Below are 18,845 nucleotides of genomic sequence, written 5' to 3'. Positions count from 1 at the left end.
TGCAACTTTCACTGACCTCATTGAGAGTTGTACATACATCTGAGGGCTAAATTTAGACCCATATATGTAGAAAACCTATAATTTATAGTAAAGAATAGTGATTTACTGAACACATGCTTAGTGCATATTTTTCAAAACTCCAAAAGATTTCAGGGCACTTATTTGATAGAGATATGTTTTCAGCATGAGACTGACTGCATGTGAGCATTTAGCCATTTGTCTCACTTTGACCTTAATGGAAACAATTGTGTTCAATTCCTTCAAGCTGTGCTGAAAATTCTCCTCAAGCAGTTTCAAAATGTTATTTTAAATAAAACAGTATTTGCCAGAATCAGATGCCAAACACCTGAGTACCGAAAAACAAAATAACCAAATTGTCCTTGTATAAGGTAAAGACAAACATGGAATACAATAAATTTCAGCTTCTGAAAATCGGGATTTAAAAGAATACCACCTGTATCTTAACTGCAGAAGCAATGCAATAAAGTGTTGCTAGTGTGTCTGTAAGCAGAAAAAACATGTAACTACACTTGTATGTTTTGCAGACAAAGGACTTGACAGATACCTTGCTAGATAACATGTCGTCTTTGACCAACCATTCCATCAGCAAGCCTAAAGTTGCTCCTTCAAGTAGCTTCTCTTCTGTCCCACCTGTGGGTGTTGGAATGGGATTTTTATCTCCTGTTGAGAGCACAAAGAGAAACATAACAAATGGACTAAATAGTAATATGGGGTTTCAGACTTCTGGATTCAGCCTTGGGGCTGGTACCACAAACCAGAATTTCTTCAGTAGTCCAAGTGCAACTGGAATGGCCAAGATGAACATGGTATCAACTGCCAACCTGCCAAATTACAGCCCTGTGAGTGCAACATCTGGAATCTCACAGCCAACACAGCACAACAGACCCCAAGATATGTCTGCTTTAGATAGTCTTTTTGGTCCTCAAAAACCCAAAGTTAGTATGAACCAGTTGTCACAACAGAAACCAAACCAGTGGCTTACTCAATTTGTACCCCCTCAAGGCTCCCCAGGTGCAAGCAGTTCTGTTTTGGGACCACAGATGAACATTGTAGGACAACCTGGCTTTGGTATGCAGGGTAATCCTTTCTTTAACCCTCAGAACTTTGCACAGCCAACAAACACCATGACAAACAGCAGCTCAGCTAGCAATGACTTAAAAGATCTTTTTGGGTAAAACATCTTGCTTTCTTTTTCAAAGATTGATACAATTTGAATGATGGGTAAGCTGATTTAACATCTTTGTATGATTTGGTAAAAAATTTGACTTGGGGAAACTTTCCACCTAGCAAAATAAAGACTTGCACTGGAAAAATACTTTTGTTTTCAGGCTGACCTGGTAATGCAATAGAATCTCATAATTTTGTGAAGTCTTCTTATGCGATAAAACAGTCTTGTTCCTTTTTCCCAACTTCAGGGTTTTAAATCAGAATACGTCAATCTGCATACATCCATTCATAAAAGCAGAAGCTAAATATTTTATAACTGTTCAGAAATTTGTTCCAAAGAGCTTTTGGATTGGTGTGTAATTTTACTCCATAAATTGAACAAAAATGGTTAGGCTGTAACAGGCTAATTTATATTGTTTAGTGCCCATAATACGCAAGTCTCTGTTCAGTGTATGTTAAATCTTCATGTGATGTTGATTTGTGTAGCCTCAGTTTGACGTGACCCAGAATTGTATTATAACACAGCATGGGAAGAGCTAACTGTTACGCTGCATCCAGTTGTCTGTCTTATTAGCCATGTTGAATGAAAATGTCTCTAATTATGCATAAGAGACTATGGTTTTGAAGTGACTTTCACTTTCTCTTGTCAGAGTAAGGATTAATGCAGCAGTAGTGTTCAACAAAAGTAAAATTATAATAGTGATCATTCTAATTCTGACTAAAACAGAATGGATTTTGATGTGAAATTGTGATATTAACTCTCAGTAATATCCAGTTTAGGACACAGAAAAGCACTGCTCCAATAGTCATGCTAAATTATAACTTGCTTCATGATTTCTGATCCCCAGTTTTCAGCACCAGAGCAGGAGCCACATACCATTGATGCTAAGACTTTCTAAATCTTGCTTAAAACATGGTGGGTAACTTAGTCAATCATGTACATTGTAAGTTAAATATTTTTGTGTTTTAGTGGCTAATACGATCTGCCTCAAAATTTAATATAGTTTACGTAGTTTCATGGAAATATTTTGAATCACTTAAAATTTTCTGTCTACATTAGAGGAGACTGAAGAGGACTGCTCAAAACTAGTGCTGTATACAGTTATGTGAAAAAGCACTCTGCCATGATTGCCTTGATTTTAAATAAACAAGTTCAGATTTTTTTTCTGTCAAACTCTTATCAAGGGCAAATGCATATGAAGTGAATTCTCAAAAGCAAAACTATAAGCACTAGAATATATTTGGTAACTAGACAACTATTTAAAATCCTTACAATGTATTGTTCTCAATTTAATAAAGCTCTCCAGAAAACTAATCAGTAGTTTCTTCTGCTTCCGAGCAGGTGGATGTTCAGCTTTCCCATGATAGATTTCTGCTCTGTCAGTTACTACTGTTTGGTTTTAACTCTTTCTTTCCCAGGAAATTCAGGAACTTTCTTATGTAATATTTTGAAGACTATAGCTGACTATTTTGAGAAGGAAAGAATTAGTTAACTTTTTTATAGAAAACTTACATACTTTATTTTTCAAAGCCTTTCACTGATGAAATTGTTCTTTAATTTGCTGCTTAAGAAACCAAAGGGCCTTATGCTGTAAATGTGACTTGTATTTTGTTAAATTATATTTCCATAGTTTTAAGCAGTAAAAATGTTAAAAGTATCTTTTAAAAAAAACTGTGTGTATTATAGCTACTGCCTTAGTCCTTTTATTTTAAAATACTGGGACCAGTGAAATTGGTTGGGGTTTTTTTTTAAACACACATTGTATGTGCGGTTGATATTCTTGGTAGATATTGTAGGTTACATTGAACTAGCTGCATAATTTAAGTGCGATACTAGGACTACTCAACATTTTAGATGCATATATGGTTAATGGCATTCTATACTGTATGTGATCCTAATGTCTTTTTTATATAAATCAACTTGCACATCTGATTTTTGAGACATGTACTTGGGTAGGGCAATCTAAAGGAAGACTTTGAAGAATTACTTCAGTCTGCATTCTTGTGAATTATGTGGGCAATAAGACAGTGTTAAAAATGACCACTAATATAGTTCACTGTAAAATCTTATATCCATGGTAGAGATGGACTCAAGCCAAAAAATTCTGATCTGGATTTGGACCGCTCCCCTTCTCTTGACCTTCCTACACATAGAGTTTGTGGGTATTCAGATTTAGGATTTTGGCTCAGCCTATTAGAGAGAGGGGATAGCTGCAAAATGTGGACATTTGGGTCTATAGTTTTAGTTGGACCAATCTCCAATTCAGAGTACAGGGTAGTTCTTTGTAAACTATTTTTATGCCACGTAATGTTTAATTTAAGAGATAAAAAGATTATACACAGAGGTAATATACTGGATAAATGTTTCTACCTGGCTTGAATAATTTGAAATATTTTCTGTTCAACACTTTGTGCAAAATTTCTTTCTTCCCGGTGAAATGAGGCTTGACTCCCAAAATCCAGAGCTCTGTGCCTCCACAATGCTTCTTGGGGTCTGTGACAGCAGGGCTTGTTTACAAAGCTAACTCTGATATCTCCAGCTGCTTTTGCTCATCCTCAAGCCCCAATGAGGGGTTGAAGTGCAGACAGTAGTAGGGCATGTGGCATAAATTGATACTGCTGGATCAGCTATAACATATCTGGAATCTGCAGGGGTGTTAGGGAAAGGATGAGGGAGAAATACAGAAACTATGTTATGGAAGACAGGTATGCCTTAGGCCTGCCATCTTTCTAGCAAAGGAAGAGCTTCCGTGAGTTCACAGGGAAGTCAGGAAGATACCCCTATACTCCCCCTTCTTTATTTTCTGTATTTGCTATTTTATATTTCCATGCACAGAAGCAGAAGGGAGCAGTTAGCCCTAAAACACAATGGAAATTTTGGGTTGAAATTGATATTAGCTTTAGCCAATGTGTAGAAAATATTTATATTTGTCTCACCGAAATAATCATCCATTGTAAAGTAAGTCTTACTGTGTTGCCTTTAACAATTAATGCAGGTTTTACAACATCTCTGCCCTTCACACTCAAATGAACTTTAAAAAAAATGTGGAAACAATGCGTGCGTTGAGTACATTAGTTTATGTAACTCCCCAGTCCTGCACTTAAATCTGTGTAGGCAGACCTCCATTGACTGCAATAGAGTTCTGCATGGGTCTGGCTGTTAGTGGAGAATTGCATCTTGCACTTTTTAGAACTGAAAACTGGAGTAAATATATTAAAGCAAAAAAGGGATGAGGGAGCAAGTTCCCCTTTGATCCACTTCACTGTATCTTGTTTAATGTAAAAGGCAAAATATAATCACTGGGGAAATACAGATGCATTTCCTCTATGTGCAAGCATTAGTTGTCCTTCTGCTGTTCTAACATAGTATAAATTAGTGATCATAAACCTAGTCATAGGCTTCTGGTTCAGACCCTTTTGTACTCTACAGTCCTTGGAGAATTCTTTGAAAAACATACAAAATCAATAAAACAAGATCGCCTTTTAAATGGGGCCACAGTATTTAACAGGGGTTGAAGAACCTGCTCGACTAGGGCTGGTAGAAAGTTTGCCTGGGCAAGTGAGCTGAGTGGGGACCATGGAACTGTTGACTCCTTCTCTGGAAGGGAGGCAGCTGAGTATCTCCTGAGCTGATATCTTTTTCAGGAACCCAAGAGGGGAGGGAGGAAGCAGAGGTGCTGCTGCTTTTTGCACAAGGGAGGGAGATATGGAGCAGAGCAGCCTGTGTTGAAGATCAAGGACCTCTTGCATATGCAGAAGGGTAGTAGAACCAGAGGAGCCCTGCAAAAAGGTACTGAGGATCCATTATTATTGAAAAGGAGGGCAAACTTACCCTATCCATTCCCCTAGTTATCAGTTGACTTTACTGGGTGGCATGTGGTAATGTGAAAAAAAAACTGGTATGGGCCCGGGGCTACCATGGTCTTGAGGGGTTTGACAGTACAAATACTTTACACCAAGGCTTAGCAGGGTTAGTCTTCAGGCAAATAGGTATCAAATATTTCAAGCCCTTTATTGAAACACATTTTTTCTTTAAAGTCTTGTCTTCCTAGCAGCATACGTTGCTGTTATAACATGTTACTATATTGGAGCTTTCTCTAATACTACATTTGTCTTTTAAAGTAAAAAACAAAAATATGGCAAGGGAGAGATGCATTTACTAATGATTTTGTAGCATGCTTTGTACATACATGTATTTAGATGCCATGGTGCCACTTGTTGCAGCTACATTTCACAACGAGAACAAAAATGAAATGTGAGTTTAGATTGAAGTAAAATTCCACCCATCTTCCATGTGGGGAAAAAGGATGATTTTCTTTCCTTGTATTATGACTTCAGTGTGTAAATGTATTTAGTATGCCTACATCTATCTGAATTGCCACAGAAGGGGAAGAGTTTTTCCCTAAAGTATACTTATTAACACTCAGTCTCACTAAGTGAAATTTCTTGGGTTTGAGAAGTGACTTTTTTGTGACTTTTTTTTTTTTTTTTTTTTTTGAGTTGATTGGCTTGTGCAGTTCAAGGTTAAAGAAATGCCCTCTAAAAATGTTTAATTGTATGTGTAACCCTATGTCCATTTTATGTGTTCTCTGCAATGTGCAATGCTGCATTTTATTTACTGATCGTTTTGGTTTTGAAACAGCTTTCTGGGTAAATTTTCCCAAACTATCTGGTTTGCAATGAGATTCTGCTTTGTACCTCTCTTTCCAATAGGATTTGACTGAGACACTAGAGGCTAGGATTAGTACCCTCAAGTTTCCTTGATGTTCCAGTCCTTGTTTGAATCAGTAGAATAAATGGGTCACTGATACTGAATTGGAAGTGTTTTTTGTTCTCATAAGTGCTAAAATTCAGGCAGTTCTAACCACTGTACAGATCTCCAGGCTTGAAGTTGTAAATTAAAACTGCTTTAACATGTTATAGTGAATTCAGGCCTTGTGCAAGATATTTAATACATATTTATGTTTATTTGTCTAATTGTACAGTTTCTGTATTTAGTGGCAGTTTTATGTTTAGACTGCAAAGCATTAAAATTCTCATGAGGTGTGTAAAGTGATGTTACTATAGTGTCAGCTGTGATTCATGATCAGCAGAACTATCATAGCATGACATTATTGTATTTTGGTTTATTGGCCATCACAGCTCTTCAACAACAAATTTATTCTTGTATCAACTTTTAGATCAGTAATCTTAAAAAATGTACAATGACAGTTTAAAGAAATTCATGCCACTTTGTACTGTGAATGAAAATGGTGTAGTTTTGAAATCTGAATGAGGTTGCTTATTAAAATAAATGAATTTTTCATATTTTCCTGTTGGAAGTAAAAGTAAATAATTTTATTCCTAGCATTCCATAAAAGCAAGCAACACTAACCTGTGTGGAAAATTTCAGTTGTCTCACATTTGTCTTGTTTGCACTGCCATTTATCCAATAAGAAGGACATAATCTAGCCATGGAATGATGATTAGTCCTGGATTCAGTTTTCCTTCAAGTGGTTGCTGCTGTGAGGCATCTGTGGATTTGGAGCATATGTTGCACACATGCATAGAATGGATATCATGAGATGCAGCAAAGAGCCAAAGAAGTTAGAAGAATCACCGCCAGTCTTGGAAAACATTCATGAATATTAAAACATTAAATTAGCATTTAATTTTTCTGTGTCCTCTCCATTACTGCATATTAATAAGGACCGTATTCTGTCATCTGTCTTTTCAATGCAAAATTTCTATTAATTGTTGCCCCTTTTGACCTGAGCAATTAGCCAGTATTTGGGTCCTTGCGGGGTTCTTTCCATTATCAGGAGAAATTGATGAAAGTTGGGTATTTGTGTACATTGTTTATAAAGAAACAGGATTGCACCAACAAAATCCTGTTTCCCTGAACACGGCAGAAACAAATGAGCCCATTTGCTTGCTTACAATTTCAAGCCTCTGTCCAGTCTGCACACTGTCAAATAGATTATTACTCTTCTGGCTTCCTCCCAGGGCTTCTCTGGCTATCTCCTGGCTTTTTCTGGTGGCTTTCCACAATCAGTCCTCAGGGAAAACCTTTCTGCCCCAATAATTTTGCTTCTGATCAGCCTTGTATGTGGTCTATTCCCTTGGGCAGCGTTTTCTATTGTTTCAACTATCTTACTCCATTGAGTTTAATTGCTTCCTACAGTCCATCTTGAAAGAAGTATGACTAGCATGCCTAGTAGCCTCAACAAGGTTTCTTCTACAAGTCAAAGCCACAAACTTGTGACTTTCCGGTATTAAACTAGCTGATGTGACTTAGATGAAATGGTCTTTCCTACCATCATGGGAAATGGTTGCCCTTTATTAGACATGTTTAAAGGGACATTAGGCCCAAATTGTAGGTAGAGTAAAAACTCATAACTAAAATGTTCCCATGGAACAATTTTTTAATTAAACATTCCCTCCATTATGCAACACAACATTGTAACTTTGTAGTAGGGGAAAAGGTCAAGGAAGCATACTTGCCAACAGCCTCACTTTTGGCTAGGATGGTCCCTTTCTATAGGGCCTGAAGAGCTGTCCTCAGCAGCTGAGATTGAGTACAGTTGTACATCCCCCTCCTCATTTCTCCCTTCCCTCCAGCACTGCACTTCTTCCTTGTAGTAGCAACAGTAGCCGCTGGAGTCAGTGGAAATTGCCCCTGCCATATGACATTGGCATACTTCTGAACCTGCAAAGAGCCAAGGTTGGGCACATCATGTTGTGGGGTCATGCCTTCAGTGTAATAACCCTTAATATAACATCAGTTTTAGGATTCTTTATTTCTGCGGTAAGTCATTTTCACCTGAAACACAGGGAGGCACAAACTATATGGCATAGTTAGCTACTCACACTACCCACCTTCATTTACAGCTGCCTGTGGAGGTGCGTCTTGACAAGCAACAGTTAATCAGAAATTATAGAGACAAGGTTGGTGAGGTAATATCTTTTTTTTTTATGCCAATTTATGTTGCTGAAAGAGGCAAGCTTACACACTTAACAATTAACTTGGAAGAGAGGAAGGTGATCAGGAATTGTCAACATGGATTCGCCAAGGGCAAGTCATGCCTGACTAACCTGATTGCCTTCTATGAAAAGGTGACTGGCTCTGTGGATGTGGGGAAAGCGGTGGACCTTGACTTTAGCAAAGCTTTTGATACAGTCTCCCATAGTATTCTTATCAGCAAGTTAAAGTATGGATTGGATGATTGGACTATAAAATGGATAAAGAGCTGGCTAGATCATCGGGCAGTGATCAATGGCTTGATGTCTAGCTGGCAGCCGGTAATAAGCGGGGTGCCCAGGGGTTGGTCCTGGGGCCGATTTTGTTCAACATCTTCATTAATGATCTGAAGGATGGGGTAGATTGCACCCTCAACAAGTTTGCAGATGACACTAAGCTAGAGAGAGTGATAGATACCCTGGAAGGTACGGATAGGATACAGAGTGACCTAGACAAATTGGAGGATTGGGCCAAAAGAAATCTGATGAGGTTCAACAAGGACAAGTGCAGAGTCCTGCACATAGAACAGAAGAATCCCATGCACTGCTACAGACCAGACAGACAGGCTAGGCGGCAGTTCTGCAGAAAAGGACCTGAGGGTTACAGTGGATAAGAAGTTGGATATGAGTCAGCAGTGTGCCCTGGTTGCCAAGAAGGCTAATAGCATATTGGGCTGCATTAGTAGGAGCATAGCAAGCAGATCAAGGAAAGTGATTGTTTCCCTCTATTCGGCATTGGTGAGGCCACATTTGGTGTACTGTGTCCTGTTTTGGGGCCCCCACTACAAAAAGGATGTGGACAAGTTGGAAAGAGTCCAGCGGAGGACAACAAAAATGATTAGGGAGCTGGAGCACAAGACTTATGAAGAGAGGCTGAGGGAGCTAGGCTTGTTTAGTCTGCAAAAAAGAAGAATGAGTGGGAATTTGATAGCAGCCTTTAACTACCTGAAAGGGGGTTCCAGGGAGAATGGAGCTAGTCTGTTCTCAATGGTACTAGATGACAGAACAATGGGGCCATTCAGTAAAGCTCTTGATACATAGTAGGCATTGGCCATATTAAGGGCTATATGTTCAGGCCAAAATGATTCACCTGATTTTTTTTTTTTTTTTTTGGGGGGGGAGATATCTTTGTAATTGAAGGATACTCTTATTAAATGCAGTTTCTGGGTTTTGTGTGCTTTTAATAATAAAGAACATCTCCTTTCACTCATGTCCCTTGCAGAGCGGATTGATTTAAATTGCTATTTTTAATCTTGTTTTGCATTACTACTTTTTAGTTAGATTCCTAAAGAATGGTTGATTCTCAATGATTGGTAATCATTAAAACATGTTGATTTGCAGCCAGATATAGCCTTTCTACTAAACTTGGTACTTTTTGCTCACCAGGGGGATGCATTATAGCTTTATTTATGTAAGCAATTATGTAGCTTAACATTTTTATTCAAATTCTCAATTTTATAGTTTATGATGTTAGAAAGGGTGAATGATACATTTCTTATTTACTAGATGAGTAGTTTTTTACTCATATTTTTTGTCCAGCTGCATTTGGACAGAAATTGGATGTCAATTAAAATGCACAAAACAGTATATCATAGTTTTATTTAATAAAACTATCTTAAATATGTGAATACATAAGGAAGGAAAAATAAGTTTATTAAACCATATTTTGCATTCAAAATTAAGTGATTTATTAACCAAAGAAAATATTAACTATAGTTAATAGAGCTAAACAAATAATTGATTTGAAAAATCTGGGGAAAAAATTGGTTAATTTAGAACCAAAACTGAAAACTTTGAGTCTGGGGTGGGTGTGGGTTTGTTTGACAAAATGAAAAACCAAAACACTTCATTCAACTTGAACTGACATTTCAAAACATCAGTTCACTCATTTATTTTCAGAAATATTGAATCAGATAAAAGGTCAAAACTGATTTGTTTTGACTTTTTCTGAAATTTTTGTTTTCTGTTTTTTGTGCAGAAATTATTTGCTGTATTTGACTTCAATTTGTGAATTTTTTTGGTACTACTTGCTGAAAAAAAATTGCCTAGCTCCACTAGTTAGTGAATTAAACTGATTTGTTTTGGGTCACCCTATCATTCAAGAATTTAGTACTAGTAGATCTCATCCTCTCCCACCTCATTATTATTCATAGATTGAAAGAGGAAAATAAGATTTCCTCCTTTTTCAACTCCCAACTGGTTTCTTAAATTCAAACGAATTAGTCTTTGAACTGAATTAGCTGAATAAACTGAAATGAAGAAAATATTCTCTCTGCAGATGAGGCTACTGCCGTCAAAAGCTGGTTTAGCTCTTCAGCAAACTCTGGTTCCAGGTGCATAGCCAGTGACTTCCATTAGTTTAATGGTTTGACTTTCTTTAAAATTTTGTCAGCAGATGTAGACATATAGTATTTGATGTGATGAGGTGGGAATCTTTTATAATATTTTTTAGGCCTGTGTATGCCTTAGTTTCCCCCATACTTTGCATTGCTATAGAGTGGGAGGAAAAGGATTGTTTGCTCTCAGGGCAGACTAAGGCCTGGTCTACTCTAGAGACTTTTTTTGACCAAAGTCAGCTTTCTGTGCCAAAACAGTGATGGTGTACACACTACAATCCTTCCCCTCCCCCACACAACCCAACTCCCCTGATTTTGCGTCAAATAAAACCACCTCAATGAGAGGTGTGGTTTTTGTGACAAACTTTTAGCGACAAAGTGTTAGTGTAGACACTACGCTTAGTTATGTTCCATAAATGGCCTCCAGGAACAGTCCCATAATGTCCATGGTGACCACTCTGGCCATCAGGTTGAACTCCGCTGCCCTGCAGTCATCCGCCTCTTTTAAATTCCACTTCCTGCTTGATTGGCATGGAGAGCTCACATCACATCTTCCCAATTGACCATGGCGCTCCATGCACCAAACACTCCCCCGCTTGGAACACACCAGAGCTTCTGGATCTGATCTGCATTTTGAGAGAGGAGACTGTGTAGTCCCAGCTCCGTTCCAGTCAAAGGAACTTCAATCCGTATGGTCAAATTTCTCATTTGGGAGAAGGTCTGTGAATGGGACATGCTGCAGTGTTGTGTGAAAACCAAGGAGCTGTGGCAGGGTTACAAAAAGGCTTGAGAGGCTGGTGTGGAGCCAAAGACCTGCCACTTCTGTAAGAAGCTGGAAGCCATCCTCAGTGGCGATCCCACCTCCACCATAAGAGAGCCGTGGATACCTCCGTGGGTCCAGAGGCAGTGGACACCAGACTTAACCCCAACAAAGAAGTTGTGGACGAGGAGGCTGAGTTGGAAGACTATGTGGAGCAGGGGACCAGGGTTTGCTCACATGGGGAGCTAAGACCTCTTCTCGATCCAGGAGGGTTTAAGCCAGTCCCAGCCCTCCAGCTCTAGCATGCAGGATGCAGGAGAGGGGAGCTCAGGTAAGTGGGGTTTTTTGAGTTGATGTTGCTTGGTTACATGAGGTACAGCTGTCCTTTGGTTATACAGTGGGTTGAAGGGATAGAAATGCACAAGATTAGCTGTGTTTGCATGTGCTTTCCATTCCCCTGTTCAGCTAGACAGTGCGGCAGAAATGTGTGTTAATGCACATCAAGATTTCACGAGAATCCTCCAGAGAGAGGTCAAGGAAACTTTTGTCTGCCAGAGATTCCTCGGCAGAGCTGCTTTGTTCTTCTTTGAGTGATTGCTCATGTCCATTCCACTATAGGTGTGTGCATGCCTCCATGCATGGTTCCCAGAACTATTTTCCCCTTACCGGATTCCGTAAGGCCAGCTCTGGTGCCTCCTGGAGTCCCGCGCACATGCCGTGGTATATGAGGCACTGCCAGCCCTGCGCCCCCTCAGTTCCTTCTTTCCGCCCGTGGCGGTTACTGGAACTGTCTGCGCTTCCATTGCAAGTGCTTTATTCCCCGTGTTTAAATGTTAAACTAGGATTTTTTGTATTCATTAGTTAGTTAGATGAGTAACTGCTGTAGTTGTGGTTAGATACTTGAAGATAGTCTAGCTTAGTTTTTTACCGGGAGCAGGTATGCTCCGGTGTCATGGCTTCAAGCTGTGCACTCCGGTGGGAAAGCTTTCCCGCTAACTGACTCCCACTGCCTAAAGCGTTGGGGGGAAGCTTGTCGTAAGTAAGAACGGATCGTAAGGCTTTCAGACCTCCAGAAAATCCACCTGAAAGCTCGGCTCACGGATCCCTGAGCTGACTCTGAGCCAACCGCTTCGCTGTAGTATGCAGTGCACCACCGGTGCAGAGAGCATGGTTGAAACTGACCCAACTCAGCACTGCGGTCTCCCTTGCACCGTTGGAGCAGGAGGGGTGGAGCACCGATCCGCACCGAGGTTGGATCACGGAGACCTGCTGCCGGAGCCAGCGTCTCCAGCTAGGGAGACTGACTTGAGTGGGGGAGCCCCTCGGCACCTACCTGCTTTGTTGGCCGAAGTGCGGCAAAAGCCTTGTTGGCCTTACATACGCTGTTGCCGTCCATATCTCCATGAGAGAGAAGGGACTGGCGTTAAGGGGAAGCCTGCATTGGGACCCCCTGAATGGTTCAGGAGATCCCCGGTATGGGAGAGGAAGATCTCCTGCAGATCGGTTTCCTAGGGTGGAGCGGAGCATTCCCCTAGAAGTCATCCCAGGTTGCGGTCACCGAACCGACCTGCATCAAGACGGAGAGCGAAGTCGCCCACCTGACACCGGTCTTGACCCCCCTGGTACTGGGTGAGGTTCATCCTATTGCTCCGGCACCGAAGAGTTTGCCAACAAGTATGCGGCACTGATCCCAGTCACCGGAGACAGTCTCGGTACCGAGGAGCTGGGCGGTGCAGAACCCGGTAGCTGGAGACAGGCTCGGCACCGAGGAGTTCACACTCCCCCCCCCTCGTGCCAAGGCAACGATGAACCTTCGGATGCTGGAGTCGGACTCGGAGATGAAGCACGCTCCGGAGCCCTGATTGTTTCTAGGGCACACCAGGAACTGCTCAGGAGGGGCCTCCACCTGGGGGCTGGAGGCGAAGGAGCAAAAGGGGCGTCAGACAACCTTTAATATGCTATCAAGGGGCTCCACAGAGTGGTAGCCACCCTGGCCTACAGAGGGGCGCCAGACATAGTGAGGGTCTTGTGGCAAAACCCCCTCCTCCGTATCCCGATGCCTAAATGAACCAAGAAAAGTATTACACCCAGCCAAAGGGTTTGAATTCTGTTCATCACCCTGCCCCGGGTCCCTGGTGGTGGTTGCCGCCAGCCACAGGGATAGGCAGGGCAGACGGGCTCTACTCCAGCCAACAAGGGCAACTGCAAACCAGACTTGTTTGGAAAAACTTTATTCAATAACACCACCAGCAAGTGGAAGGTGAGCACTCAGGGGACTCAGTGAGCCACTTTACTGAGGCTCTGCCTGGCAGCAGACGCTGAGCCTGTAGGCCATTGCAGAGCAGGGTATCACCAGAGCTAGAGCAGCGCTCCTGCCACCCTCAGTTGCTGCCTATTCCGTGGGCAGAGCCATTCCCTCTGCCATCAGAATGCCCGGAGGTTAATGGCTGCAATCCCGGCCTATCCAGAAAAGGTCCAGCAGCCCATCAGGGGCTCTTCCGTGGACGGGTCAGCCTTCTCTTCGTTTGCATAAAGGCAGAGCTGCATGGTCCCAGGAACTCCTAGACCATGCTCCATTCCCTGGGCTGCTATGCACCACAGACCTTCAGGTGTCAGGCGGGTCTCCAGAGATAGCAGCAGTGGAGGTGCCAGCCACGGCCATCACGCAACCTACAGGCAAGGGGACAGAGTCAGGGGTTCTATGAGATACCATACACGCTGACTGGCTCCTTCGGCCCTCAATAAAGGTCCTCTCGGCTATGGGGCGATCGGGAAGGCCCTTCTGCTGGTGAACATAAGGGCAGGGCCCTAGCCTATACCCTCCTTTAGGCTTGGGTGAGCCAGAAGGCCTTCAGCCCATTGGGCCCCTGAGATATCTCGGTGAGCTAGGGCCCCCAGTCGTCTCCTCCCCCTGGCCCCTTGACACATCCCCCTTCCTCCCTCTCAGTGGCAATTCCACATCCAAAAGGTTGAGGCCGCCTCAGCCAGGAGCAGCGGGACAGGTCCCGTAGGCGATGGCAGAAGAGGTCCTACTCGAGGTAGGACTGGTGAGGTCCTGCTGGTAAAGCTCACATTAACTCAGGTGCAGCCTATGGAATGCATCGGCGTGACCGGTTGCTTCCCGGACCAGACCTTCTTGCCCCAGTCCTTCTGTGGGACAGAATTCCTGAGGATGGGCCACATATACAAACACCCTACGACAACAGCCATAGGTTGCCGACAGCGGATAGGGAGGCCTGCACCTATGGGATGAGGATAGCTAGCCTGACGCTTAGGCCGCTTCAATTACGGCCCCGGGATACAGTCCGAGCAGGCAGCTCATACACCAAGGGGCTACGATCCCCTCTACTCCCCTCCTCCAACCCCCCCAAAAAATAACCCGACAGCAGCAAGCTCTAGGCTCCAGAGTCTGGTGAACGACTCCTCGGGATGTGTGAAGGGGCATTCCGTTCAAGGAACAGGCTCCTTCAGTTTCCCTGATAGCAGCCACCTTGAGCAAAGGGTACAGTGCCGTATCAGTGCTCACCTCGGCTTACAAGGCGTCTGCCAAGGAAGGACAGGCGTCGGCACACTGATGAGAAGACCTGCGAAACGCTCACAGGGCTTGCGGAAGGTCTCCCCTGCTTTATCGAAAGCAGGGAGGTACAGGTGCTGGCAGTCAGGGTAGCGACCATCTACTACACCGACCGGTGTCGGGAGTCCATTCGTGAGCCTCATGAAGGGAACCTATCGGTCCTTGGGACCTGGCGGTGATCACCTCCCAGGGGTGAGGAATGGCGAGGCATACCGCATCAAGGAGTCGCTCTTCCTCACCACGAGGGGTCGCTGAACCTACTAAGGGTATCTACAACCATCTGGAGATGGGTTCCCCAAAGGGAATCAGTCTGAATCAGTCTGCAGCATGAGGGGTCAATGGTGCTGCTCCCTCCATGGTCAAGGGACAGGGGCGCTCGCCAACGCCATTTGTCCTTAGCGATCAGAGACCCTTATATTTGCTCTCCCGCCCTCCCCTCCTGCATACAGTCCTGCTCAACTAGGAGGGGCTAATCAGATGCCATCCCGATTGTTCCGACTAGCCATGCCAGTGTGCATGGGTGCAGCATGCTGCTGGATTTTTTGATCGCCCGCCTCAGGAGCCTCCGAGCCAGTGTGACTCCAGCTACCAGGATCACAGTCATCTGTGGTGCCCAGACTGGGATCTCTGACACCTCAGGGAGTGATAGATCGGTGGCTGAGTGGCAATGAGCGAGCCACTCAGAACAAGCCCAGTGCGTTCCAATGGGTAGCAGGAAACCCTCCACGCAGGCCATGTACTGGGTTAAGTGGAAGTGTCTGTTGCCTGCCGGTAACAGTCCCGAGATACTCCGCTTGGCCTTTCCCTAGGAGAGGTGATCCAGGAAATACTTGCTGCAGCTAAAGCTCCAGGGACTGACTGTGGCCTCCCTGAAGCCCCACCTAGCAGCCATATCAGCCGCCCATCGGCCGCTGGAAGGGGGATTGTGGTTCTCCTGTCAGATGCTGGTTTGGCCCCTGAAGGGGAGGGTGGGAGGCTCTATCCATAGGCCTGCAACCCAGTGCTTCTCTGGGATCTCAACCTGGTCCTTCCTGGCCCACTCTAGCCTTCCGGGAAGGTGGCCTCCCTGGGGGTATTTACCTTGACAAGAAAGGTGTCCAGGATCAGGGCTCTGACCCCAGAGCTCCTCCCTCATACTGTAGTCTATAAGATAAGAGTCAGTGAGACCACACCAGGCCCCCCAGCCCAAGGTTGTTGCCCGGTCTCATTGGACCAATCATATATTCTCCCCAGGTCTCCCTGAACCACATGGTTTGGAGGAGAGGAGAAGGCAGCACTCGCTAAAACGCTTCTACATCAGATGTACAAGGCCGTTCAGGAGAGCAACGCAGCTCTTCCTCGCAGCTTCCGACCAGATAAAAGCTTCACCGGTCTCTGGCCGCCGCATATTCCTTGGGAATAATTTCCTGCATCATGTTGGACCACGAGTAGGTGAAGGTGCCGCTTCCAAACACCACAGCTCACCCAGCAGAGCTCAAGCTCCATCCATAGCCTTCATAACGGAAATGCTAGGGCGGGACATCTGCAAAACAGCTGCCAGGCTGGCGGTACATACCTTCACGTCCCACCACGCCTCTGTCCAAGGTGCGGAAGTAGTGGGCTTCAGTAGAGCTGGGCTGCTGGCAGCTCACCACTAACTCTGGCCCACCTCCAAGGTACTGCTTGTTAGTCATCTATAGTAGAATGGACATGAGCAATCACTTACAGAAGAAAACAAGGTTACTCACCAGTAACTGATGTTCTTCGAGATGTGTTCCTCATGTCCATTCCACAACCCACCCTCTGTCCCCGCCACCGGAGTTGGCAGAAAGAAGGAACTGAGGGGGGGGGCGTAGGGCTAGCGGTGCCTCATATACTGTGGTATGTGCACGGGACTCCAGGGAGCACCAGAGCCGGTTCTACGGGATCTGCTAAGGGGAAAAAAGTTCTGGTAGCCGTGCATGGAGGCATGCACACCCCTATAGTGGAATGGACATGAGCAACACATCTCAAAGAACATCAGTTACTGATAAGTAACCTTGTTTTTCTAATAATCATGGGCAGACAGCAGTATGGAAGGCTATTTTTCCCTTTGAAATATTTCCCCAGGGTGAGGGGGAAACAGAAATCACAGGCAATTCTGAAGGAGCGAGAATGAGGCCACATTTTGGGTCATCTTAAAACAAAAGCTTTTCAAAAGCACCAAGACGTGCTCCTTAATGATAATTATTGAATCTGGGAAACAGTGAGATGTTCTGTTTCAGAATGTTCTGTGACTTCAAAAGAGAATAATAAAACTACCATGAGATGTCACTATAACCTAAACAATTAAGTGAGGATGCTGAATCTAATGCAGCATAGATTTTCAGTAATATTCAGTGACTTTGTAGAAATTATTTCATCCAATTACTATGTCTTGTGTTTGTGACTGAAAAAGGCCATATTTTAAAATGTCATAGCAGAAAGGATGTTTGTATATTTATACAGAAAATGTCAATCTAAATGTGCAAACTTTTTTGATCTGTTACATTCACTGTCATCCTAACCTAACATGCAGGTCTGGCGTTTTGTGAGGAATTGCCAAACAGATATAACTTACAGATATAGTCACACAGAAGGTATGTCTACAGTGCATAGTTTTTTTGGCTGTATGTAGAGTACATACACAGGTAGCCCCCCAACCTACGTATAAATAGCAGCATAGACGGGGAGGCACAGTTTAGGAGAGTGCAGTAAAGACATGCCTGAAGTCTGTAGGTATGTACTGGTGTATATATCCTTCACTACTTTGTACTCACCCAAGCAGTACCTCTTCAGCAACACTGCTATTTTTAGCAGTGTAGTGTCTCACTGCCTCTCCACTCCAGGAGCCTTTTTCCCTCTGCAGGGAAAGACCCCAGTAGCAGGGAGAGGCTCTGGCAGGGGGAAGCTACTGAAGGCTTTCCCTGCTGCCCTTTCCCCACTAGAGCCTTTCACTCACACAAGTAGCTACACAGTGTTGGATGCATTTTGCTTTTCACCGCGATGTGTAGCTAAACATACTCTACATGCTGCCACCACGGCTGGTGTGTAGTGTAGACATAACCAGACAAGCAGATTCTAATGTGCCGTGAGTCTAAATTTTCAAGCGTGATTAATGCTTTTGATTATTGAAATTGCCAGACCTTAAAGGTGGCTTGATTTTCAGAAGTGTTGAGTAACCACCTTCTGAAAATGAGTCTCTTTTAATGTGTCTCAGATTGAACAACCAAAAATTGAGGAACTCTGAATCACTCATCACTTGAAAATGTAGGCCATGTTTCTTCTTATATTTTAGGGGTAATTTGCTTATCTACTTTTTAGCTGTTTTATAGTATTTGCTCGGTATATTTGATTACATTGTAAGATCTTAAAACTGTTATAAGACAACAAAGAAAATGCCTTTTATATAGCACACATGTTTAGCATCTGCAAATGTGATTGCAAGTTATCCACCTTTAGAAACAGGATAGGGGCTTTTTTATTTTTGAGGGAGTTGAAGTACTCCATGTAATAGCATCTAGATACCATGTGGAAGAGCACCTTTGGAGGTACTTATTAAAAACGGCTCACATATCACCATATAAGATGCAAAGAACTTAGCCTTACATTAGTAGTTTCAGGTAGGTTAAAATACTAAATGTCCTATTTATAGTATATTTGTGATTATTCGTTTATTGTTAGTATCCTAGCACTTCCTGTTTCATTTCTTGGATAATTATGACGAAATCTCTGATATTAGTGACCTGGTCAAAAAGTAGATGATAGAGGCTAGGAGTGAAATCTTAGGGGCTGGGATTTCATCCAAAATTGTGACTTGGGTTGACCCCATGCAAGAAGTGTTGACTGGGTTGTAAAAATAAAAGGTCTAGATTCTGGTCTCACTTACTAGAGTAACATAGAGATCAGAATTCCAAGGTCTTTAAAATCCATCTTCAGATATCGAGCATTTGTTCCAAGAGATCAGACTTTGTTGATTCATATATTTCAA

General features: G+C 43.3%; 1 protein-coding gene across 2 annotated transcripts in view; it reads left to right on the top strand.

The window, feature by feature from the left end:
• The window catches only part of SCYL2 (SCY1 like pseudokinase 2), a 55,551-nt gene extending 49,056 nt beyond the window's left edge, over window positions 1-6,495 (top strand). For both annotated transcript variants that reach the window (XM_067559729.1, XM_067559730.1), the window contains one exon: window positions 546-6,495. In XM_067559729.1, the coding sequence (XP_067415830.1) occupies window positions 546-1,196 (651 nt within the window). In that variant the 3' untranslated portion in view covers window positions 1,197-6,495. The remainder of the gene's footprint in view (window positions 1-545) is intronic.
• The last annotated feature ends 12,350 nt before the right edge of the window (window positions 6,496-18,845 follow it).

Source organism: Emydura macquarii, unplaced genomic scaffold, assembly GCF_026122565.2.
Source record: "Emydura macquarii macquarii isolate MOO-44397 ecotype Brisbane River unplaced genomic scaffold, CSIRO-AGI_Emac_v2 contig_2205, whole genome shotgun sequence".
Classification (NCBI taxonomy): domain Eukaryota; kingdom Metazoa; phylum Chordata; order Testudines; family Chelidae; genus Emydura; species Emydura macquarii.
The sequence above is the reverse complement of the archived record's forward strand: the minus strand, read 5'-3'. Positions and strand labels throughout refer to the sequence as shown.